Source organism: Mustela erminea, chromosome 15 (genome assembly GCF_009829155.1).
Source record: "Mustela erminea isolate mMusErm1 chromosome 15, mMusErm1.Pri, whole genome shotgun sequence".
In the NCBI taxonomy this organism is placed as follows: domain Eukaryota; kingdom Metazoa; phylum Chordata; class Mammalia; order Carnivora; family Mustelidae; genus Mustela; species Mustela erminea.
This window is the reverse complement of record NC_045628.1, coordinates 84,273,043-84,299,210: the sequence shown is the minus strand read 5'-3', so window position 1 is coordinate 84,299,210 and position 26,168 is coordinate 84,273,043. Positions and strand designations below refer to the sequence as shown.

At 37.6% G+C, this 26,168-nt stretch overlaps 1 protein-coding gene across 5 annotated transcripts in view; it reads left to right on the top strand.

The window, feature by feature from the left end:
* Window positions 1-26,168, top strand: part of IFT88 (intraflagellar transport 88) — a 151,878-nt gene that overhangs the window by 106,096 nt on the left and 19,614 nt on the right. For all 5 annotated transcript variants that reach the window (XM_032314579.1, XM_032314581.1, XM_032314580.1 and 2 more), the window contains 4 exons: window positions 8,899-8,951; window positions 10,960-11,025; window positions 14,596-14,702; window positions 20,911-20,977. In XM_032314579.1, the coding sequence (XP_032170470.1) occupies window positions 8,899-8,951; window positions 10,960-11,025; window positions 14,596-14,702; window positions 20,911-20,977 (293 nt within the window). The remainder of the gene's footprint in view (window positions 1-8,898; window positions 8,952-10,959; window positions 11,026-14,595; window positions 14,703-20,910; window positions 20,978-26,168) is intronic.

The following is a 26,168-nucleotide window of genomic DNA, read 5'->3' as shown; positions in this document are numbered from 1 at the left end:
GCTGATGACTGGATAGAGAAGATGTGTGTATTTCTGTGTGTGTGTGTGTGTGCATGTGCTGGAATATTATTCAACCATAAAAAACGAATGAAATCTTGCCTTTTGCAATGATTTGGATGGAGCTAGGACTATAATGGTAAGTAAAATAAGCCAGTCAGAGAAAGACTAATACTATATGATTTCACTCATGTGGAATTTAAGAAACAAAACAAGTGTGCAAAGGGGGAAAAAAGAGAGAGAGGCAAAGCAAGAAACAGACTTTCGACTACAGAGAACAAACTGATGGTTACTGAGGGGAGGTGGGTGGGGCAGGGGGTTAAATAGGTGATGGTGATTAAGGAGTATACTTTTACACTGAGCACCAGGTCATGTATGGAATTGTTGAATCATTTTATCACATTGTATATGTGAAATCACATTGTGTGATGACATGTGAATCACAGTGTATATGTGAAACTAATATAATACTGTATGTTAACCAGAATTTATATAAAAACATTAAAAATTTTAAAAATAAAATAGGAGTCAACAACTACCCACTACTACAGATTGCCTGGTTTTTATGGCTTGAGAGTTAAGGCTGGTTTTTTGTTTGTTTGTTTTGTTTTTAAGATTTTATTTATCTAGGGCCTGGGTGGCTCAGTCATTAAGCATTTGCCTTCGGCTTAGGTCACGATCCCAGGGTCCTGGGATCCAGCCCCACATCGGGGCCCCAATCAGGCTCTCTGCTCAGTGGGAAGCCTGCTTCTCCCTCTCCCACTTTCCCTGCTTGTGTTCCCTCTCTCGATGTGTTTCTGTCAAAAGTTAAAACCTTTTCATTTTATTTTATTTTATTTTATTTTCAGTGTTCCAGAATTCATTGTTTAAAAAAATATATTTTATTTATCTGAGGGACTCATGGGTGGCACAGCTCGTTAAGCATCTGCCTTCAATTTAGGTTATGATCTTGAGTCCTGGGATCAAGTCCCGCATCAGGCTCCCTGCTCAACAGGGAGCCTGCTTCTCCCTCTGCTTCTCTGCCTGGCTTTGTGGTCTCTCTCTGCCTCTCCACCTGGCTTGTGCTCTCTCTCTGACAAATAAATAAAAAAAATTTTTTAAAAGCATTTTATTTATCTGAGAGAGAGCGAGAGAACATGAGTAGGGGAAAGGGCAGAGGGAGAGGGAGTAGACTTCCTGCTGGGCGGGGAGCCTGATGATGGGCTTGATCCTAGAACCTCAAGATCATGACCTGAGCCGAAGGCAGATAGTTAACTTATTGAGCCACCCAGGTACCCCACTAAGACTGGTTTTATACCTTGTTAAATGGCTTAGAAAATAAGAGTATTTGTGTCATGTGAAAAGAAGAGAATGAAGGAGAAATTAAGACATGTTCAGATAAACAAAAGCTGAGGGAGTTTATTACCAGTACACCTACCCAACAGGAAATGCTAAAGGGTATTCTTCAGGCTGAACTGAAAAGTCACTAGACTATAATTCCCAAGACCTAAGAAAATATTAAAGAACACTTGTTAAGGTAACTTCATAGGTAAATAATAAAAGCCAGTATTATATTTTTAGTTTGGCTTATAACCTTTCTTTCCCCTATATAATTTAAAAGGCAAACATAAAAGAATGCACAGAAAAGGAATGATGAGAATCAAAATAGTACACTACAAAAAATCAACTAAATACCCAAAAAGGACAGTAATGGAGGAATTGAGGAACTAAAAATATGAAATACACAGAACAAATATCTAAAAAGAAGAAGCAAAAAAAAAAAGAAGAAGCAATCATCCCATATTAGTAATAACATTAATAACATTAGTAATAACTAATATAATAACATTAGAAATAGATTAAAATCTTCCAATAAAAGAAAAAGATTGACAGATTAAATAAAATCGGTATCCATCTGTAAGCTGTCTGCAAGATACTGAATAAGCCAATAACAAGCAGAAAAATTTATAAATATGGAATCAGAGATAAATAAAACAGAGAATAGCAAAACAATAGAGAAAATCAGTAAAACCAAAAGTTGGTTCTTTAAGAAGATTAATAAAATTGACACATCTTTAGCTTAGATTGTTGAAGGAAAAGATAGAATACTTAAATTACTAAAATTATAAGTGCACATAGGGTCATTACTACCAATTTTGTAGAAACCAAAAGATCATAAGAATACTATGAACAGTGGTATGCCAATGAGTTAGATAGTATAGATATATCTGACAAATTTCTGGAAACACACAATAAACTTAAACTGATTCAAGAAGAAATATAAAATCTGAATAGACCTGTAATTAGTAGGGAGAGTGAATGAAGTAATCAAGTATTCCAACCAAAAAATCCCTGGACTAGATACCTTCACTGGTGAATTCTACTGAGATGATTGATGTTATGTGTCAACTTGACTGGCCACTGGGTTCCCAGATTAATCATTATTTCCAGATGAAACTAACATTTGAAATGATGGACTGAGTAAAGCAGATTGCCCGGCTCACTCTAATATTCATATAGAATCTCAAGGGATCTCGAACAGCCAAAACAATTTGAAAAAGAAAAAAGCTGGAGTTCTCACTTTCTGATTTCAAAATTTGGTGCAGAAACTGCAGTAATCAAAACAATATTGACACAAAGACAGACATGGAGATGAATGGAATCTAGGACTCAGGGAGAAGTCCTCATGTATATAGTAAATTGATTTTCAACAAAGGTGCCAAAACTATTCAATGAGGAAAGGACAGTCTTTCCAATCAAAGGCACTCAGAAATATTGATCTCCACGTGGATATCAAGGAATGAAGTTGGACCCTTACCTTAGCCCATATAAAATTTAATTCAAAATAGATCAAAGACTTAAATGTAAGACCTAAAAGTATAAAACTCTCAGAATAAAACAGAGGGGAAGATATTTATCCTGTTGGATTTGACAATGATTTCTTAGATATAATGACATCAAAAGCACAGGCAATAAAAGAAAAAAAATAGATACATTAGACTTCATCAAAATTTAAAACTTTTTGGACATCAAAAGCCTCTATCAACAGAATGAAAAGATAGCCCACATATTTGCAAGCGTATATCTGATAAGGGACTATATCTAGACTATATAGAGGACTTCTGTGATTCAACAACAACAGGAACAAGAAGACATTTTAAAAATAGGCAAAGGATTTGAGTAGACATTTCCCTAAAGTGGTATACAAATGATCATTAAGCACACAGAAGTATTCTCAACATCATTAGTCATTAGGAAAATGCAAATCAAAATCACCAGGAGACACCACTTCACAGATTTTAGGGCAGCTGTTACATTTAAAAACAACAACAAAATAATAATAATAAAATTACATGGAGAAATTGTAACCCTGTACATTGTGGATAGAAATGTAAAGTGGTATTTTATGGAAAATCAGTTGGTGGCTTCTTAGAAAGCTAATCTTAGAATTACCATATGATTCAGCAATTCTACTCCTAGATATATATAAAGGATTGAAAGCCGGAACTTAAACAGGTATTTGTATATGAGTAATTATAGCATTTTTCACAAAGGCCAAATGGTGGAAACAACCCAAGTAGCCATCCTGATGAATGGATAAACAACAAAATGTGGTTGTATACATGCAATGGAGTATTATTCAGCCATAAAAAGGAATGACATTCTGACACATGTTACAATATGTCATATGCTACAACCAGGAAAACATCATGCTAAGCAAAAGAAGCCAGACACAGGGGCGCCTGGGTGGCTCTGTGGGTTAAGCCGCTGCCTTCAGCTCAGGTCATGATCTCAGGGTCCTGGGATCGAGTCCCGCATCGGGCTCTCTGCTCAGTGGGGAGCCTGCTTCCCCTTCTCTCTCTGCCTGCCTCTCTGCCTACTTGTGATCTCTCTCTCTGTCAAATAAATAAATAAAATCTTTAAGAAAAAAAAAAAAGAAGAAGCCAGACACAGAAGGACAAATATGGTGTGATCCCATGTGCCCTAGAATGGACACATTCACAGAGACAGTATATTAGAGGTTACTAGAGTCGGGGGAGAAATGAAGGGTTAATACTTAGAGGTTGTGTGGTTTCTGTTTGGCCAATGGAAAGGTTTTGAAAAGACAGTAGTGGTGATTGTACAACATTCTGAATATAATTAATGCCACTGAAGTGTGCACCCCAAAATGACCTAAAATGGCAAATTTTTTATCAGGTATATTTTAATCATAATTTTAAAAAATTAATGTGATATACCAAAAGCCTTTGAATTATACATGTTAAATGAGTGTATTATATGCTACATGAATTGTATTTCAATAAAGCTATAAAAAGAGGGTACCTAGATATTGTTTCATTCATGTAAAGTTCAAAAATGCTAAATCAGTGTTAAAAAGTCAGGATAGTAGGAGCGCCTGGGTGGCTCAGTGGATTAGGCCGCTGCCTTCGGCTCAGGTCATGATCTCAGGGTCCTGGGATCGAGCCCCGCATCAGGCTCTCTGATCAGCAGGGAGCCTGCTTCCCCCTTTCTCTCTGCCTGACTCTCTGCCTGCTTGTGATCTCTCTCTCTGTCAAATAAATAAATAAAATCTTAAAAAAAAAAAAAAAGTCAGGATAGTAGTTGCCTTTGTAGATGAAGGAAGTAATTTTGGAAGGGAGTGTGAAGAAGGCTTCTAGGGTGTTGGCAATATCCTGTTTCTTGAACTGCAGGGCAATTACATGAGTTACTTTATGATGGTTTATTGAGCTGTGTAATATGTTTTGTGAACTTTTCCATATGTGTTATACTTCACAATAGAAGATGTAAAAACTAAAGAAAAAAGATAATGTGAGCAAAGAAAGGCAACATTTGCCCTAGGCTGGGGGAGCCATTTGGAAACGTAGGGAGAAGGGTATTTTTATTGTCATGATGATGGGGAAGCACTGTGGGTATTAGGTACGCAGCCACCAAGGATGGTAAACATTCTGTAATGTGCAGAGAACCTGTGCAGTGAGTTGTCTCACCCTAAATGCCAGTAGCACCTTCACAAAATGCTACATTAGAACATGTTGATAGTACGGTTTTGTTCCTGAGAGTTCATCTTAAAACTCTAGTCTTTTCTCTGGGGCCATTCAGTGTATTCAGAGGAGCATCCTGGTAACTTCATAGGTAAATATGTGCCTCAGGAATGTAAGCCTGGCTCTCGTCATTCCAGCAGCTGAAAGGGGCTGAACTGAGCATCTCCTTGCTCCAGAAGCAGACTCTGCCCCATCCTTCAGTTTTCCGTCCAGCACCCTGGGGTGGAGTCTTCCTGAAGCTCCTAGGAGTAGGGGTGCCCTGGCTACACAGAGGGGGTGTCCAACTGCTTTTCAGTCACATTCCAGCCTGTTTTCCTTTTTGTAGTTTCATGCCTACCCCCTCTTCCTCAGAGCTGGTGATTCCAATTCTTGAGCATTTCTTATGTTTGCAGAGAAGATCTGAACACATGTTTTCAGTATGCTGTTGGCAAGCACTTGAGTTTTATCTTTCTTTGCCCTGCTAAAGTCAGGTTCCACTTTTTTTTTATCCATCATCCATCATTTGTATATGGTTTTAAAGTTTCATCTGAGACAGAATTTGAACTCATCTTTCTTATCCTCCCTGTTTTGGGCGGGGGGGTGATTTCCAGAAACTCATTGTAAAGTACAAGGTTTTTACTCTGCCATCTTAAATCCAGAAGTCATGACTTTCCAGTGGTGCTTACTTATTCCAAATACAGAGATCATAATTCTTCCCTGTGGTAATTCTCAGACTCTATCCCTCATTACTTTCTGAAAGTATGACATAAGAGATTTATATGGGATATTATCCTGGTAAATACTGTTGGGACAGTGACCTTAGGCAAGCTTGTCTGCATCTCCATTTCCTTCTCCTTGAAGATGAACAGGTAGAATGAATTGTTGTCTGAGGCTACTTCCACTTCTAAAATTTCATAATTCTATAATTTAAAGCTAAGTCATTGTAGATTTAAAATACTTCAAACAATTAGTACAGTCCTCTATTCATTATACTGTGCTAGGCAATTTATAACCAGTTTGCTGGTGGTGCTGGGGCAAGGGGATGTTATTTTAAATCACTATGTCTTTAATGTGCTATCTGTAAAATAGTAGTATTTTTCTTTACTTTGAGGATTGGGGAGAGAAGTAGGTATTCATTCAAGAAGTAAACTTGACTTATTATTTATAAACTAGGTTCTGATAGTAAGACAGATAAAAGAGACAAGCCAAAACAATTAGCTTTTTCATTTACTTTTCAGCAAAACTGTCCTAACCTATATTAATAGCGTCTCGCCTCTCTCTAGTTACTAAAAGTAACAATAGGATCGTGGCAGTTTAATTCCGAAGATTAATAAAATACATCTATATCATGTCCTAAATTGTACTTCGTTTCATTTATTATACATGACAGCTTATCAACTATTGTAATGCATAAAAGCTTGTGATGATCATATACATTAAATCAGTATCCAATTATCTGTGCTAATGGAAGCGAGCAATGTCGCAGATAATCTGCAGTAATGATCTACTATAATTAATAACCCAGAATGTTATCTACTCCTTATTAACATTAAGTCACTGAACTCTGTTCTTCCTCTCTTCACTGGGCTACTTTAGTGGTTGAAAATAATTAATCCGGGGCGCCTGGGTGGCTCAGTGGGTTAAGCCGCTGCCTTCGGCTCAGGTCATGATCTCAGGGTCCTGGGATCGAGTCCCGCATCTGGCTCTCTGCTCAGCGGGGAGCCTGCTTCCTCCTCTCTCTCTCTGCCTGCCTCTCTGCCTGCCTCTCTGCCTACTTGTGATCTCTCTCTGCCAAATAAATAAATAAAATCTTTAAAAAAAAAAAAAAAAAAAAAGAAAATAATTAATCCATTTTCCATATAAGGATGTATACATATCCTTGCATACACTACTGCTCTAGTGTTTTTTAAATTTCCCAGTAGGTGACATTCATGAAATAAGGCTTTCCTAAAGAAGAGAAAAGAAGTGGTTATAATAATAACTAGTGTTTATTATTTACATATATTGTGTTATTTAATCCTCACAACAACTTTACGAAGTAGGTACTATTATTATCCCCACTTTGTAGATGAGTAAACAGAGATGGAATTTTAAATAACTTACCAAGTTCACAGAATTAAAAGGTTACCAAACTAAAAATCATAATCCCAACCTTGAAGGAAATAATAAAGATACATACTTGAATATGTAAATGAGAAGGAATTAATGATTAGTGAGCTCCCAGTATATATCAGGCATCATGCTAGGTCCTAGGAACACAAAGACTCTGCTTCCTTTGGGAATTTATAGTTTAATAAGATATTTCAAAACTTAATAATAATGTAGTATAGTAAATGCAATACTAACAGATTCTAGGACATTAGAAGAGTGCCTAAAATGTCTAATCCTGTCAAGCATGGAAGAGCATAAACGAGGTTGGAATGAGCCTCCAAGTAGAAGTAATGGTGTGTGGAATGACCAGGAGTCTAGAAAATGCAGTGAATGCAGGGGACTCTGTCCTCCTGTTTGGACTTGTAGCATGAAATGTTAGGCAGGGCACCACAGAATGGAGTTGGAGAGGCAGCAAATGGCTAACAGTGGATGAACTGGATTAGGACCTTGGAGTTAACATGTGGTTAGAAGGGAGGTGATTCATTTTAAAGAGGGAAGTAATGTGATTAGATACATGTTTTCTTTAGATCAAAGGGGATGGCTATGTAGGGAGTGGATTTGAGGTTAAGTAACTTGCCCAAGTAGTAGGGCTGTGATTTAAACCCTGATTTAATCTAACTCCAAATCTGGTAGCTGTGCCATCAATTTGAGTAGGGGTGAGGCTATCTGTCTTTGAAGTCATCAGGTAAATGGAAGGAAGAGTCTAAAAAGAAAGAAAAACATTCAGTTATTTCCTGGTCTTTCATTTCTTCAAATTTTGTTTTCTTATTTTCTTAGATATTTGTAACTGTCTTTAGAAATCCTGGTCATGATTACTTATTTTAGAAAAAGACATTGGGAGATGGGGAGGAGAAGTGAGTTGGGGGATATCAGAGGGAGAGACAAACCATGAGACACTGTGGACTCTGAGAAACAAACTCCAAGGGTTTTGGAGGGGAAGGGGATACGGGGTTGGGTGAGCCTGGTGGTGGGTATTAAGGAGGGCACGTATTGCCTGGAGCACTGGGCGAGGTACATAAACAATGAATTTTGGAGCACACACATACACACACAGATTTTTTATAAAGGAAAAGGTTATAAAATTTGAGGGGGCGGGGGCAGGTATCTTATTTGGCTTTGTATTCCCCAAATTTTGTATAAATGGTCCATCTGATAAGTGTTGGTTGAATTACATAATGTGGTAGTACCCTCAAATACTGCATAATGGAATCTTTAAAAAAGGTTGAGAGCCTGTAGCTTTGCATAATAAGCAGGATCACCAAAAAAAAAGAAGAAGAAAAAATTTTAAGAGGTCAAAAAAGGATGAATACAATTCTTTTTTACTCTGTCTTTATCTTTATCTAATTATTCACACACAAGGTCAGAAATTGCTTCATGGGTACTTAGTTTGCAAGACTAAATTTCTAATCCTTACGGTACTAAGCCAAAGTATAAAATTATGGCAAAGATATGATAATGTTTAAAATAGAATGCAGTTGTCTTTAGCCAAACAGGTTAAGTGGTTCACATAAAATCTAAATAAAGCATGAACTAGATTGAAGAACTCTTAAATTTAAATTTTCTAATATGCGTATGATAGGTAATAATGAAAGAAATTATATATATGCCATTGTCAATAATAAAGATCTAATCAAAGGTCAAAAAAGATTTGAAAAAACTTGAAAGATAATATAGATGTATAGCTTTATAAAACTGATCATCACAGATTATTTCTATTTCATCTCTGATTTCATATAATTTATTTCTCTTATAGGCCTACACAAGTGAAATGGCAGCTGATGGTAGCTAGTTGTTTTAGAAGAAGTGGTAAATGCTTTAATTTTATTCATTTTATATACTTTACTTCTTTATATCTTTTAGGTAATTATCCACATAATGGTTTTCCAACTGCATATTTGTTTATTAAAACATTAGCTTTTGATTACTATATATATTGAACAATTATATGAGAAACATAGTAATTACGACATACAAAAAAACGTTAGGCTTACAAAGTGGGTCTTAATCATATAATCCATCACTGCTATTAAGAACAGAGTCATTATTTTTCAAAGTTAACATGTAATCATTTTGACAACTTTGTCTCAGAAAAATAGACATTCTGTACACATTAGTTTACATTTCCATTTTCTGTTCACCTAATTCTAAACATCGTAGTAGGCTCTGCCAAACTTTCAAAAACTGTCTCACACCAGAGGAGCTTGAAGAAGGCCCCGGACCAGAACAACTGGGGCAGTGTTTTCTATACCAAATACCACTAGGTATCTTTGTGTTTTCAGGAACTGTTTTTATTCCATCCTGTACTGCTACACTTGTCCTGAAGCATGGAGCAGGGCAAATTAGTAGTGTTGGACTAACCAGAAGTGAATGATATAATTAAGACTTTCAGCAGAGATTAAGTAAGGAGATAAATGTTAATAGATTTGTAATCCCTCTTATAGAGCCAAATGATCCAGGAAAATAAATTCCTCAATCCAAGGGGAGCACAGATGTGACAGTATTTACAGTGTTCTCATCCAGTTTTGTGGGTTTCTTTCTTTATCCCCGTGAGCTCTTTCAGAATGGCAGGAGTCCTCAAATCATTTAGATCATTGGTCTTTGCTGTTACTGTATTTCCTATGAGATCTATAACATCACTGTCCTGTATGCACATGTTATTGATATCAGAGTGAGTTCCGAGTTACCAGTGTTCATTACTGTGTCAGGCCTATGTAAAATGTACATACATATGAGGTATTCTGAGTGATTTAAGATGGAACCTCCCTTGTGTTACTGAAGTACAGATCAGAAGAATAGAAGCTGATATTTATTGAGAGCTGCTGGATGCTGGGTACTTCCTGTCTCTGTTGCATCCAGTTCTCACCACAGCTCTTGGAGGGTCAGGATGGCTAGGCTTTGTGGATAGTAGGGCCTAGAGAGATTCATTGTTTACTGAGATTTTAGCAAAGATCGAAAATTCATTTTTTCCTATTCTTTGCTGCTATGAAGCTAAATTTATAGTATTATAAAACAAAATGCTTCTGTAAACTTTTTAATGTTTCAGTTTTTAAGTTTTTGAATTTATCAGTTCTTCTGAAATAATCTTTAATTTTTAGAAATTGAATAGATCTTAATTTTTGACACTTTTTTTAAGAACTAAACTAAGTTTCTCTTTTTAAGCTTTTTGTCTTCTTTTTTTTTTAAGATTTTTTTTATTTATTTGACAGAGAGAGAGACAGCAAGAGAGGGAACACAGCAGAGGGAGTGGGAGAGGGAGAAGGATACTTCCTGATGAGCAGAGAGCATGACTCAGGGCTTGATCCCAGGACCATGGGATCATGACCCAAGCCGAAGGCAGATGCTTAACAACTGACCACCCCAGTCACACACACCCCTTTTTTTTTTTTTTTTTTAGATTTTAATTTATTTATTTGACAGAGAACAGGAGAGCACAGGGAAGGGGAATGGGAGAGGGAGAAGCAGGTCCCCCACTGAGCAGGGAGCCCAATGTGGGGCTTGATCCCAGGACCCTGGGATCATGACCTGAGCCAAAGGCAGCCACTTAACTGACTGAGCCACCCAGGTGCCCCAAAGACTAAACTAAGTTTCAGTCATCACTCTTTTACTTCTGCTCTACCCCTTTTTCAAATTTCTCTGTACATTTTCTTTCAGAAGTTATATTAATCATAGTTTATATATGCTTGTGAAAGACATGAAAGTCTTCTTATTAAACCAATAAATGGTGCCAGTGTCTTGAATTAAAATTACTACTTTGCTGAATCTTATTAAGTTTTATAATCTGCTAGTGTGGCTTTTTCTCTTTTTTTATTTATAGGTAACTACCAAAAAGCATTAGATACTTATAAGGATATTCACAGAAAATTTCCAGAAAATGTTGAATGTGAGTTTACACCTTGTAACTTTGAAGCTATAAGTTCTCACATTTTATGTCATTAAGTGTGATACCTACATTTGCTACAGTAATTGCATATATAACTACCAGCCTATAATTTGTGATACATGATTACACATATGGTTATATGATCAGAAATTTTGACTATGCAGGTACATTGTATAGAATTTAATTTTTGATGGATTTAAGTATACCACTGGGTTCTCTTTAGTTGTAAACATCTGTATTTCAGGTTTTATGAAATTTGAAGAATAAATTTTGTTTTTTTTAAAGTTCATAAACATGTTTTATAGAAAACACATTTTTTAAAAATTATTTTTTTGTGAGAGAGAGAGGGCATGAGCAGGGGGAAGGACAGAGGGAGAGGGAAAAGCAGGCTCCCTGGGGAGCCCAATGTGGGGCTGGGTCACAGGGTCCCCAGATCATAACCTGAGCCAGAGGCAAACACCCCACCGATTGAGCCACCCAGGCACCCCAGAAAAGGCATTTTTAACTCCACTTAATATGCAACTTTCTGAGGTTGAAAAATACTTTCAGAGTTTATGAAAGTAGAACAATTGTCTTGCTCATACAGATAGCAAATGAATTTTAACGTTACTTCAAGTTTAAAACATTATGTTGGTATTGGGCTTATTTTTCTTTTGTGAAATTCGCTTTGTAGAAAATACTCATTTATTCCCTATCTTGTTGCATAATGGTTTTTATGTAACTTAAAGTAATAACGTGAAGTATTACGGGAGTCCCAACAACAAAATCACAATCAAGAAAATACAAAATACCCATATTTACATGCTGCATACTCCCACTAAACTCTGTATTTGGCCCTGAATAGCTTTGCACCTAAAGGAAAGAGAAAAAATGTAATCAGTTATATAATCTTTTCTATTTATGAGGAAACAAAGTAATTCCTTGGGAAGACAAAAACATTCATTTCTAACTCTTCATTTATGTTGTGAAAGCAAAAGATATATTTGATAAGATCAATTAAAGTTGTAGCAGCTCCTTGCTTTTGTGACATCCCCACAGCAAATAAAATGTTTGAAAGACTTCTTAATTTTGTCTTTCAGTAACAATGAACACTATAAACAATCCATTTCAGTTCAGTAAGATAAATCTTTTCCATGCCAAGTTTTCCAGTGGCCCAGCCTGATCCGGGAATGAGATGTACTGCATGTTCCTTCATTAATTTTTTTCTCCATTTGGCTTTTGGGAAAGATCAACAGCAGAGAGCTCAGAATTATGACCTTTGGTAGCATCTTAGGAGCAAGAACTTTTCTAATGCTGATTAGAAGCTGATTTGTTTTTACAGGGGTAGTTTGCAAATGCCATCAGGAAACAGGCTTTCTGGGAATTACATGTAAAAAAAAAAAAAACTTTAAAAAGCGTAAATTTCTAGCTCAACCTACAGAGATTCTCATTTAGGTTTGCAGTAGACACAGATATCTTTCATTTCCTATTTTTTTTAAATTTTTATTTATTTATTTGAGAGAGGGAGAGAGAGAGCACATACAAATGGAGGGGAGGGGAAAAGAGAGGGAGAACCAGACTCCCTGGTTGAGCGGCTGAGCGGCTAAGCGGGGAACCTGATACAGGCCCAATCCCAGGACCCCAGATTATGATCTGAGCCGGAAGTCAGATGCTTAACCAACTGAGCCACCCAGATGCCCCTCCTATGTCTTTTTTTTAAGTTTTTTTTTATGTGATTCTTAATCTCAGTCACTTTAGGAAACTGGTGATTCAGAGATTAAATGAGTGGTAGCAATATCTTTTGTAAAAATGAAGCAACCCAAAAGTCTGCTGGGCAGACTTCCCCACCTTGGCACCATTGACATTTAGGATGAGCTGATTCTGTATTGTGGGCAGCCATCCTACAGATTATAAAATATTTTAGCAGCATCCCTTGCCTCTACCCACTAGATGCTCCTAGCACTTCCACTCCCTCGTTACAAAGACAGAAATGTCCCCAGACATTGCCAAATTGCATTGACAGAATTGCCGCTGATGAAGAACCCCCGCGGTGGCTATAGTACCTCTGCACTGGACCAATACAGGGAGAATCTGCACGCAAGTCCAAATGGCTTTCTTTATTGAGAGTTTAAGATTCACACTAAAGTGCCCCTAGCCAGCTCAGTGGGTGGAGCATGTGACTCTTGATCTCAGGGGTATGAGTTTGAGCTCTGTGTGGGTGTAGAGATTACTTATAAATAAAATACTTTTTTTTTTAAAGATTTTATTTATTTATTTGACAGAGAGATCACAAATAGGCAGAGAGACAGACAGAGAGATGAGGAGAAGCAGGCTCCCTGCTGAGCAGAGAGCCCTATGCGGGACTCGATCCCAGGCCCCTGGGATCATGACCTGAGCCGAAGGTAGAGGCTTTAACCCACTGAGCCACCCAGGCGCCCCTAAAATACTTTTTTTAAAAAAGGATTCACTCCAAAAATTAAATGAATGATTACCTGTGCCATAGGGAATGTTCAAGATGACTTCGGCCTGGATAATTTTCAAAACAAATTATACTTTGTCTACCTTAACTATAGTGATAGAAAAAAAAAATTTGGTGTAATATCTTGTTTTGAGCAGAGTAGTTTTCTGATAAACCCAACAGGATAATTCATTTTTAAGATATATTCTTCAGTTAGCAAAAATTGACCAGCTCTAGAGAGTTTAGATGACATACTAAATTTCAGAGACCATCTACCAAAAACAATGATTTTTATTTTACATTAAATATTCCTAAGCTACTCTTTCTAAGGATAGGTAGGTAAGAGAAATAGTTAAGTATTATTTGTAAAATATATGTAAATTATGTTCTTATTATGAATTATTAAGATAAATGTATACATGGGCAATTTATATAATGACATTTTAAATTATTTTGGTACCATTACTTTTACAATATGTTAGTGGTCATGAATCGCTGACTTACAAATTCTTGTGAATGCTACAGTGTTGGTATACAGCACTGTTCAAGTACTGTGGGCATGGCAGAAAGAAAACGGATGAAAAATTCCTGCGAAGAGAAAGGCAATAAACAAATACATATGTCAGTAGTCATAAGTGGTGTAAAGGAAAAACAGATAAAGACATAAAGATTATGGGAAGGCCTCTAAGTAGATGGTGTGGTCTCACCTGAGGGCAAGGCAGGTAGAGAGTCTGTCCCTTTAGGTCCTCTTTCAAGGAAGACCATTTCCCTAGGGCCAGAGAATACAAACTGTAGTTAATTTTTTATTTATTTATTTATTTATTTTTTAGATTTTATTTATTTGACAGAGATCATGAGTAGGCAGAGAGGCAGGCAGAGAGAGGGGGAAGCAGGATCCCTGCTGAGCAGAGAGCCCGATGTGGGGCTCAATCCCAGGACTCTGGGATCATGACCTGAGCCGGAGGCAGAGGCTTTAACCCACTGAGCCACCCAGGTGCCCTGTAGTTAATTTTTAATAGAAACAAACACTGTGAGTATCATTCCTAGTTGTGTCCCCAAGATTGAGACTTTGATTTGTTATATTTTCAACATTGTGCATTAATATTTTTCTAAAACCTTTTTTTACAATTTAGGTCTGCGTTTCTTGGTTCGTCTCTGCACAGATATTGGATTAAAAGAAGTTCAAGAATATGCAACAAAACTCAAGAGATTGGAAAAAATGAAAGAAATAAGGGAACAGGTATCTCATATGGGCCGAAAACTGCTGTCTGTTAATTTTCAAAATGTCAGCCTTCTGTAGCTCAACTGAGTGATTCTGAGGGCTTCTCTCAATAAAATAAAGTTGAAATTTTTTTCTGCTATGGCACAAAAGGAAGAATAGCTAAAATTCTACTTTGAGGATAAAATTCTATCAAGAACCACTTCTTAATAGGAGAAAGTGCATGCATCAGAATCAACATACATGGATGATTGCTCATAGACAAATCACTGTAACTTTCCCCAACATAAAATAACTTACAGATTAATTTATGCAGTTAATTTCAATTGGAGTGTCCTGTGGCCCATGGAAGCCAAGCTAAAGACTATATAATAATAGTACTTTCTCCTTAAGCTTTTTCATTATGTAGTAGAACATGGCTCTGAGGATAATATTAATATACATGGAAGCATTTTATTTCTGTGTTTCATGCAATATGTGGAATAACCGCGTTCTTATTTTTACTTCTTTAAGAGAATAATCTCTCTTAGGTTTAAGACTGAATATTTAAAAATTTAACACGATTTTTGAGTGTCTGCCTTTCATTGAAAGAAAATATATTCTTTAAGACTAGACTTTTTTAAGAAATTAATTATCTTGGATAATTAAATCTAAAGTCCATGTTTGGTTTCAAAGTATGGTTATCTTTGCTTTGAGATGTGATCTGGTTGTTTTATTCTCAGTTATTTAAGGATTATGAGCATGACATAAATTTTTACCTTAAAAATCCTGTAAAATATCAAGTTGGCATTAAAATGCCATGGTAGGGTATATAGTTTAAAACTTGCTGCAAAGACCAATTTACTACCATTAATCAGTTGCTAAGTTAGGTAACCTATGTGAAAGCTTTGTCAAATTAAATGGGTATAAATCAAAATTCAGGTTATCATAATTGTCCTCATAATCACTATTAAATGTGTTTCATTAAGAAGAATCAAAAATAAGTATATATTTCAAACCAAGAACATTATTTAGAGCTTAAAATTAGTTGTTATGTCAAGTTACTTAGTATAGAACCATGGAAATAGTCAAAGTCTTTAAGGCTTCCTAAGTTTAATGATCAGTAGTTTAAGTTTATACTGAACAGAAAACACACAACTAATACAAATTATGGATCATGCATAATACTCTTCTTGCAACTTACAACCTTAATCAAGAAAACTGGCATATGCATTACCATCTCTGATTTAGTAGACTTCTAGTGTTTTACATAATAAATAGCAGCCCTTCTAACTTGATAACTCCTTCTAACTCCCTTCTAAAAGCCCTTCTAACAAGGGTTGATAACACAAGCTGTAGGAAGTCTGATTCTGAGGAGTCCCTGGGAAATGAACTTTAAGGGCAGAGACCAAATACTCCCCCTTTAAAGAGATGCAGAGTTGCTTTTGCACAATTTTTTTATTGCTTAATTTTCCCATGCTTAGTTTGAGCCATTATTTATACTGTGCTCTGGTTCTGGTCTTCGTAGTACTTCATCTTTACATAGGCTTCCTCTCTTCCTTTGTCCTCTTACCTCATCTTCTTTCCTTTATGCATTCTCTCTCTGTGGTGTTAAACTCTTTGTCTGGCTGACTGCTGTGAGCTAATATTCTCGTGGACTGTTGGATCATACTATTAAGAATAAATATGTAGGCGAGCATGGGTGGCTCAGTCAGTTGAGCATCTGTCAGTCTGCCTCAGCTCAGGTCATGATCTCAGGGTCCTGGGATCCAGCCCTGTACAGGGCTCTCTGCTCGGTGGGAAGTCTGCTTCTTGCTCTGCCCTTCACCCCTCTGTTGCTCGCTCTCTCTCTTTCTCTCAAATAAATAAAGCCTTAAAAAAAAAAAAGCGAATATAAAAATGTCACTGAGACTGCTTTTCCTTTCTAGTTAGTACTCAGCCTTTTGATTCCTCTTCCATCAAAATACTTATATATACATTGACTATAGTCAGTTTTTATCTGTTTATCTCATAGAACTGACATCCTTCCACTGTCTTTGCTTAAATAATTCCCTAATGACTTAATTAAGAATACTTCAGTAAACTCATACAAGTTACCATTGATGCATTTAGATTAGATCCAGTGTTTCTCTTACTTATTTACTCCAATTATTAACATCTTACAGTGCTTGAGCTGTGCGTCTTTTGGTGATATTTTATCTCTGCCCTCATTGTAATCCGTATAAAACCTAAGGTCACTTTGCTATCTTCTCTCATTATAGTTTATCCTTAATATCTTCTCTCAAATGTTAACTGGTTAATCTTTCTTTAGAATCAGAGTCACAGTTCTCACCCACAAATCACTCTCTCTGCAGCACCCTTAAAATCAATTTCTCTATTCTTTGGTACTCCACATTAAATCTTAAACATGTTCTTGATGTTTTCTCACTTATGTTTTGCTTATATATAGAAAGCGAAGGAGAAAAAATAGTGGAAAAGAAAGGTCCTAGGAAGAAGAGACAAAGAGAAAGAATTTTCACTATCTGAGAGCTAATTTATCTTTTAATTGTTGCATGTCCCATTTCAGTTTGTGTTTCTGAGATTGTGAGCCCATGGGGCAGAGCATTCTATTTCCTGGCTTGCATAGTTCATAAAGCACTTTTAGTTATGAAACAAAATATAATAAATAAACTTCTGAATTAAGGACACTCTCCTTTTCTAAATTTGAACTTAAAATGTATTGCTTTTTCTCTGTGTTTCTTGTTTAGAATCGGTCCTAATGCAGAAACTTAACATTTTTCTACGTAATTAGAATTTCTCCATATAATCATTTTTAATGCCTGCATAATACACTATTATACAGATATGTCTTGATTTCTTTAAGCATTTTCACACTGTTAGATAGTCACATATCTTTTTTAGAATTGGTAACTCTACAGTCAAATTTTGGTGTTTCTTGCCCAAGAAGAACATTTCTATATTGTGAACTTGAGATCATTTGTGAAATGGACCATGTAATTGAAAGCAGGGATATCATAGATAATCACATCAAACTCTTGGAAAGGAATACAAAGTTGACCGTCTGTCTTTATCCTTTCTTCTCCTCTGGAAGTACTAATAACCGTGGAAGTTTTGCCGCAGGAGGGAAAAGAAGTAAAGGTGCTGGATGAATGGTCATGAATGATGTTAGCATTCTTCATGGTTCTGGCTACAGTTTTCCCTTTAATTCCACTTGACTAGACAATTAATTCCTGCTTAACTAGACAATAATAGCAACAGCTAGCATTTACTGAGTGCGTGATAGGTACAGGTACTGTTCTAAGTAAGCACTTTATGTGTGTTAACTAATTTAATAATCACAATAGTCCTATGATGTTGGGTATGGCTTTATTATTTTTTTAGTAGATGAGAAAACTGAGACCCATGATGACTAAATAACTTTCTCCAGGCAGACGCTTAGTGACTGAGCCACCCAGGCACCACTTAGCAACATTTTTTAAAGAGATGTTTTATATTTCTTCTTCACTGGACACAAACAAGTCAGCTGCAGGGCATTCTGTCAAACTTGACTATAGTCTGGAAAAGAACAAAATGGGAAGAGCAAGAAATAAAGACTGAGTAAAATGAAAAGGAGGAGAAAAATGTCAGCCAAAATACCAAAGAGGGTTAGAGAACAAAGTACACAAGATTCAGTATGGTGAAATTTGATTTTCAGAAGCAAATAGGTGTTCAGCTGGAAGGGGATTTAAAAAAAAAAAAACTCATTCTCTGGGCACCTGGGTGCCTCAGTCAGTTAAGTATCTGACTCTTGATTTTGGCTCAGGTTATGATCTTAGGGTTGTGAGATTAAGCCCGGTATCCTGCTCTACACTGAGCATGGAGCCTGCTTAAGATTCCTTCTCACTTAAGATTTTCCCTTGAATCCTCCAATCACTCCCTCTTCTCCCCCCACCCCCTGCCCACAAAAAACAAACCAAAACAAAACCCCACATTCTCTGCCCACAGGAGAGTGGTAAAGGAAAAAGACCAGCAGGGCAGGACCATGAGTGTGAGGAGGGCATAGGTGCTGGTATGCACACTGAATAAGCAGTCGCCTGGGTCACAGGAGTTTCCCTAAGATGAGAGTGGAACTGAACCTTAAGGGATGAGTGGGGAGCTGGGACGAAGATAAAGAAGAGTGTAGCAGACAGAGAGGGTCCATAGAAAGAGGAAGCACCAAACTGTGCGGGCTGCCTTTTACTCACAAAGTAGGAGGGGCAGTCAGTTTCAAAAGGTGAAAAGGGCATCTTGGTTCTTTCCACAGTTTGGTGACCGTGGCCATTGCTGCTATAAACATTGGGGTACAGATGGCCCTTCTTTTCACTACATCTGTTATCTTTGGGGTAAACAAGGTGGTGGGTATTAGGGAGGGCACGTATTGCATGGAGCACTGGGTGTGGTGCAAAAACAATGAATATTGTTACACTGAAAAGAAATTAAAAAAAAAAAAAAGACGAAACTCCTAAACTGGGGGAAAAAAGGTGAAAAGGACAGAATGTGGTACATTAAAAACATGCTTGCTCTGTGGGACCTGGGGGCAGAGGCTGAGCCAGCAGTGGGGAGGCCCCTGGAGGCTGACACTGTTGTGTCCTTATGTGTTATGTGTCCAGCAGGACACGGTGTCCTGGGAGTAGGAGAAGAGGAGAAGTCATTGAATCAAGCCAGGTTTTAGGTTTCTTGGTGAGTGGAGCAGAAAGACAAGTGGGTGAACAAGGAGCCTGGAGGTCCTGATGGAGATATACTGAAAGTGGTGGGGTGATAGTAGGCTGCAAGTAAAGTGAGGTTTTAAGGGACTTAATTTAGGAAAAGATGGCTGAAAGCCAAAGGCTTGGGAAATTCTAGATGAGAGCAAAGAATAGATGGAATGGGGTGAAGAATGTAGTGATGGTGGAAAGTGTTCACTTTTCTAAATTGTCCTGTTATAAACATACGGTTACTAAAGCAGGACGCAAGATCTCGTCTCACATTTGATTTGAAAAAATTTCAAGTTACATGGGCTTTTGTCTTTTTAAGTTTATTTTATAGTATTGTGTTGTAGGTGTTTTAGATAAGCTAGAAATAATCTGTGGAGAGATTTAAACAAGTTTTAAAATCTGATTATAGACATTAAAATTTTTATTTTGTTACATCATCATTTCTAGATTTTCAAAAGAGAAGGGGCAAAGGGGAGAGATGGGATTTCAAGGGAGGTTTCTTTTTTAACAGAAATAATGTGAGCATGTTTACATGTATTTAGAAGTTCCGAGTTTTAGGAGGGTATTCCATTTTACAGAAATGAGTCTTGAATTATTGAAAGGAAATTTTTTTCTTCCTAGCAGACCACTATGTCAATAACGCCATCCATGATCTGATGATTTACAAGCATCTGGGGAGTTGTCAGGGTCAGGGTTTGTCCTTTAAATTAAATATGAAATTGAGTTTATGTTATTGAAAATCTAAATAAGATACCAACCTGTGTTTATAACTTTTAAGTCAGCTGCAGAGTAAATATTTATTAAAACTGTCTGATTCTGGTCACTGACTGCCCTGTCCATCTAAACACAGCATTAGGCGTACGAGAATCTGGCAGTATGACTTGAGGACAATTTGGTGTCAATACAAAAAGTCTAACATATAAGCAGAACACAAAATAACTGTAAATTGCTTCAAGAAACCCAAGAATGTCACAGCTTGGAGATAGTTCTTATGTTTTAAGGGTGAGCTTGTACCTACGAAAATGGACTACTGAACAGATCTTAGGTGTTTTGTGAGATATTAGTTGCGCTTTTATTGTAGAAGTTGAATTTCAAAAGCCAGTTTATCTTTCCTTTCCCCAAAATAGTTCAAGTCCAGCCATTATAGAGTAGGACTGGCTCAAGAAATAGCCCTTCTGTGGATTCCCTTGTCTCCTGCTAGCCCCCTGGTTTAAGACCTAAACTTTCATATCGGGAGAATATTGGGTTTGTAAGCAACGTCACACTGCGCGTGTAAGTGAAAGTGCTCCCTGAGTATTTCATAAGGACTGAGGACCTGGTAGCAGGCAGGCTATGAGCACTTTATTGACACAACAGCCTCATCTTTTCTCCCATTAAGTCCACTCTTGGGTAAGGAGCAATTCGAACCCAGCTTTAAGGGGAGAAGGAGCAGTGAATCTTAAGGGCAACAGAGCAACGTTAATTTAAAATCAACATTTAATTATATTCAACTTTGAGGGTCTATCATTTATTGTTTGAAACTTGTCTTCTTGTTCTAGCGCATAAAGTCTGGCAGAGACAGCAGTGGGGGCTCCCGCAGCAGAAGAGAGGGGAGTGCCGGCAGTGGTAAGTATTTCCCATTTCCTTGAAATACTGGTTTTGACAAGTGGGTAGTACATGGGCTACTAGAAACACCTTGAATTTAAAAAAAAAAAAAAAATGTCCTTTGTTTGCTTGTTCTATACACAATAAAAGTCATTTAGTGTAATTAATTTTGTAAGCAGTCTGCTATGTAAATGACTGTAAATGTTAGTGGATATTACTTCTTAACTAACCATACCTGTTTCTACTAAGTGATAATTAAATAGGTTCATGCTGCATATATGAACATGGATGGCCATACTAATGAGGTTTTACTGTATTATATTTTTTAAATTTACGTTTTAAGGTAGTACCATGAGAAGTAAGATAATCTTAAAGAACACTGGCAGTCCTGAGTCTTTACACTTTTCTTGTAGAAATAGTGTGAGTCTTGCAATTAGGAGACATGGTTCATTACAGCCTTCTGTCTTTGGACCAACCATGTAAATGCTGGAGGCTTTAAGTGATTTCTAAATTTGTTTGCATCTCTCAGCTCCTTGAATTTGATTGCTTGTCACAACATTATTTAATAAGAAGATTGTTAAGTTTTCCTTTTCTCTTTCTTCCTCAACAAAATCTACCTCCTCTGTCTACATCAGGGGGTAGTAAAAGTTAAACTTCATAGAAATTTGGTGGTTTGAAAGAAACTAATTGGAAAAATAAATGTGAAATTGGGACCTAGAAATACACATATATTCTCTTATATCCATACTCAGCACTCTCATGCATAAGTGACCCAAGTCCATGCTGCTGCTCAACTTCATTCTTCCGTCTCTTCATCTAGAAGTCAGGACAAAGACAAATGGGGACCCTTAGTTCAGGTGGGTCTTTCATACACAAACATTTATTGGGTGCATACCAGGTGCCAGATAGATACTGTGCTAAGTGCTGAGGACATGTGGATGAGTAAGACATGGTCCCTGGGTCCAGGGAAATTAACATCTAGTTGGAAAGACACAAGTTTCAGGTGCTGCTAAGACTGCTTCTGTGCTGGAAGAAATGCATGTGTGTATTCTAAATTTCCTGAGGATAGAAGCTGCAACAGGGATAAAGATTCTTTCCTGAGTTCTAAGCTCTGCTTTGCCAGATAGGTTTAAGCAGTTACAGTCACCAGTAGCATCTAGTTCTAGCAAGACAATTTGATTCTCTAAGGAGCAGTCCAGCTTCTCCAGCTGAACCTCACAGTCCTTGCCTTTTTACCCTTGAGTCACAGGAGTCTTTACTCAGAGTTTCAGAAATTGGTAGAAGTAGCTTTCAGCTTGAGTCCCAGGAATGCCAAGAGCAGTCTGCCACAGCAGGGAGTAACCATTTACAATCTGGTCAGCCCTCCATGGTCATACTGGGTGTTGACATCTCCATAGTGTCCCCTGACCCTCAGATGTCACCTCAGTTCTGTTAACCTGGCCCCATTCCTGCTTTCATGTGTTCACATAACCCTCCGGGCTTGAACTTAACTGAGTCTTGGGTCTGAGAGATATGTCCCAACAGTTCTGGTAAGCTGGAGAGCTACAGGCCTACAACTTGTTATCCAAAGCCTGTTGTGTCAAGTGTGTTGTGGAATTCAGCATTTTTTGAAGTTTAGAGAAGTATTATCATGCATTAGCCATATATAATACCCATGGAGATCATCTCAGTCAAATATAACTATTACTAATTTGGCAAAATATGTTAATAATAACACATAAATGTTAACAACATTTATGATATATGATGGTTAAAATATTTATGATAAATGATGGTTAACATTTATGATAAACGATGGTTAAAATGATGGTTAAAAATAACTTCAGGTCAAGTCAGGCTTTATGCCCATGAAGTTTACCTATTGCTACCTAAAAACTTGGCTTTCATAAGCTTTTGAATTTGAAATTGTAGATGAGGGATCAGGGACCTGTATGTACCAAAAATGTCCCTAATGGGCAAGGAGTCAGCACACAAGGCTTTGTGCCATAGTTAAGAGGAACTTAGGTTCAACAGACCAACTTGCTGCTCCCTATTCATCGTTGCTCTTAGGAGGCAAGCAGTTTGTGATAGACAAGCTTTTTTGAAATTGAATGTCCTTCAAGAAGTAATTATCTTGAGTAACCCCTAGGGAAATATTACGTATTTATCAGAATTCTAGGACCAGGTCACCATCTTCTAAGTTTTCTATACTTCCTCTAAAAATCTTAAGTTTAGGGTAACCAACCAGTTCCTTCTAGAACAGCCCCCAACAGCCTATGTTAAGTTCTCAGAGCCTTTTCTGGTAATTCATAAGCTTGCAAAATGTAACCAGTGTTAAAGCCTAAACCTGAGCCTGAGTTACCCAGATGTCTGGAATGTTTGAAAACCTGCTTTAGAAACATCAGGGCCAGGGCATGCTCTAAGAACCTTGAATCGGTTGGTGCTGAGCCAGATCCCAGACGACACTGGTCCAGAGACTAATGTCTGCCTCTTTAGAAACATCAGAAAGATCAAAGTGTGCTTCAGAGGCCACTGAGGTGCCAGATCCTTCAACATGAAGAATGGTTCAGCCCCCGCTCCCCGCAAGATGACCTCTCTGTAATACTCCTTAAATCATGCTATGTCTCAGAACAAAATGAAATACCTCACCTGGGCTTGGGACCTCCACCTTGGTCAGGGTTAGTTCAGTGAAGAAAGGTGTGGCTGTTCCAGATCTGATACCTGAGGGCAGGGAAGGAGAGGCCTTTCTATTACAAATACACCTCCTGCTCCTGGTTTCTCTTTTTAATACATTTTATTTTCTCTCATCCAGTCCATTTCAGCCCAACACAATCAGTTCTAGTGTACAAATAAGCTTTATTCTCACAGGAAGAAATTTTGGAGTGGAAATTCTGTGTTATTAGGGCATTTTTACAAGCTGGGCTTCATGTTGCTTGGTTCTTTTGGCACAAGTTTAAAGCATTAGCTACTTCCTTTTCAGGGTTCTTATTTGCTTTTTTTCTCCTACCATTTGCCTTTTTGTTCCTTATTTCCTGATCCCTTCAGTTACATGGAGTCCCAGACTTCATTTCCTCCTGCAGCACAAGCTGGAATGCTTCTTTCAGTGACCTTGCTGGTTCCACCCTGACACTTTTTCAAGAATCATATTTTTTGCCTTTTTTTTCTTCAGCTCTTTGCACAGGCCACAGGATAGGCTGTCCTGGCTTTGAAGTCTGAATAAACCATGCTGTGGATGCCTCTCTCGCTTTCTCTTCCCTTTCACCTCATAGGGCCCTCCCAAAGCACTCTGCAGCACACTGTGGGTGTGCCTTCCTCACCAGCAGTCTTGCTGCCACTCCACCAGTCCCAGTCACTGTCTGCAGAGTGGCCACTGGCCCCCTTATTATGCCTTAGCTAGGACTTCCCAGTACAAACCCACATGCGACAGGCCCCAATCTTACCCATCATCCACTTCTACCTGTGAAACCTAGAGATGCACATTTACATCTTTATGTGGAAATACTTGACACTTCTGTCTGGATTAGATCCACAGGTCAGATAGTGGAAAGGGTTGATTTTCCAAATGCATCCAAAAGAGGCCAGCCTTAAGCTGTTAAAATAAATGTAATGCCTACAACTAGATTTTTAGAGTATTAGAGTATTGCCCAGGAGCGAGGATCATAGGGAACTTAAATATCAGAATTACTAGTTCATATAAAATGAAATCTTGAGGGCCCTTGAAAATCGTCCACTTTTTTTTTGTGGATCAGTCTAGTCCTACTTCAGCTTTATTTTTGCTTAGTTTATTTAATAAGCCTCAGCTTCTGTCCTCTTCAGTGGGTCTCCCCAATTTTAGCCTGTGGCAAAATCACCTGGAAGTCTTGTGACAACAGCCTGCTGAGCTGCTAGTCCAGCATTTTTTTTTTAATTTTATTCATTTATTTGACACACACAGAGAAAGAAAGTGAGGGCTAGCACAAGCAGGGGGAGTGGGAAAGGGAGAAGCAGTCTTCCCGCTGAGCAGGGAGCCTGATGTGGGGCTTGATCCCAGGACCCAGGATGATGACCTGAGCCCAAGGCAGATGTTTAACTGACTGAGCCACCCTGGCACCCCTAGTCCAGCATTTCTGAGCCAGTCTGGGCCACACCCAGGAATTTGCATTTCTGACGAGGTCCCAGCTGATGCTGATAGATCTTAAATGACATATTACAAGAGTAAATGTGATATAGTGTGTATGGAAAGGTTGCTGCTACTATTACCACCAAATATAAATTCACAGTAGCAGCAGTCATCCAGCCTCTGGCCTCATGCCCTAGCTCTCTCACTCCTGAGTATATTACCCTGGGAGGTGGTGTGAGCTTGAAACTAACTTAAAATTACATGCTTGATTCATGGAAGGGGGCTCAGTGCAATGCCTGACACACACTCCAATGCTGAGTAGCTATTACTATTATTAACTTGATACAAACTGTTAAAAAGCCATAATGTTAGGTTAAGAATATTGACTATCCATTCCAGGATTTTCAGTACTTTAGTTTGTTTTTGTAGAGTTAACTTAAAATGAAATGAACATGTTTTAACTCCTTGAAGTAGAAACACATGACTCTTTTAAGACCCACATTTGGGGTTAAGATTTCAGCTGCTCAGTGCAAAAACATCAAACAATTCAGAAAAAAGTTAAGTCACACTGAAAGTCAGCTTCCACAAGGAGAGCTATATTCTGCAAGTTCTAAGTCTCCATAGTCAGCCTATGTATGGTCTACATGGATAAGCCAGGTGAGAGGAGCAATCATATTCCTGCCTAATGTGTTGCCTTGAGTTAAAAGACCAAGAAATCTGCAGAGCACATCTGCTTCTCATGGGTATCTGTCCTCAAGAAACAAGAGTGCCTTCTTGTAAAGCACTTTACATCTTACATTTTATGTTTTAGCATGATGGTTGCATTTTGTGACTTGAGTGCTATGTTATGAATGTTTCATTTTAAAATTGTTTTTATTTACTCTGTGTGCTACTTAGTAGTTTGCTGCATTTTTTAGTTTTTATTATGTCTTGGTTGCGAACTTTTCCATGACAGTGTATCTCTTAGTTTTACACTAAAATGATTTTATAATGAAAGTGAGGAGGGTAATATGATTCAGTGAGCAGAAATTAACTTTTATAGACAACGTTTTGAGGAACATGTCTTTTATAAAATACATTGTAACCATGTTTTGTTTTTTAATTTGGAATTTTGTTGTAAAACTATAGTCCAAG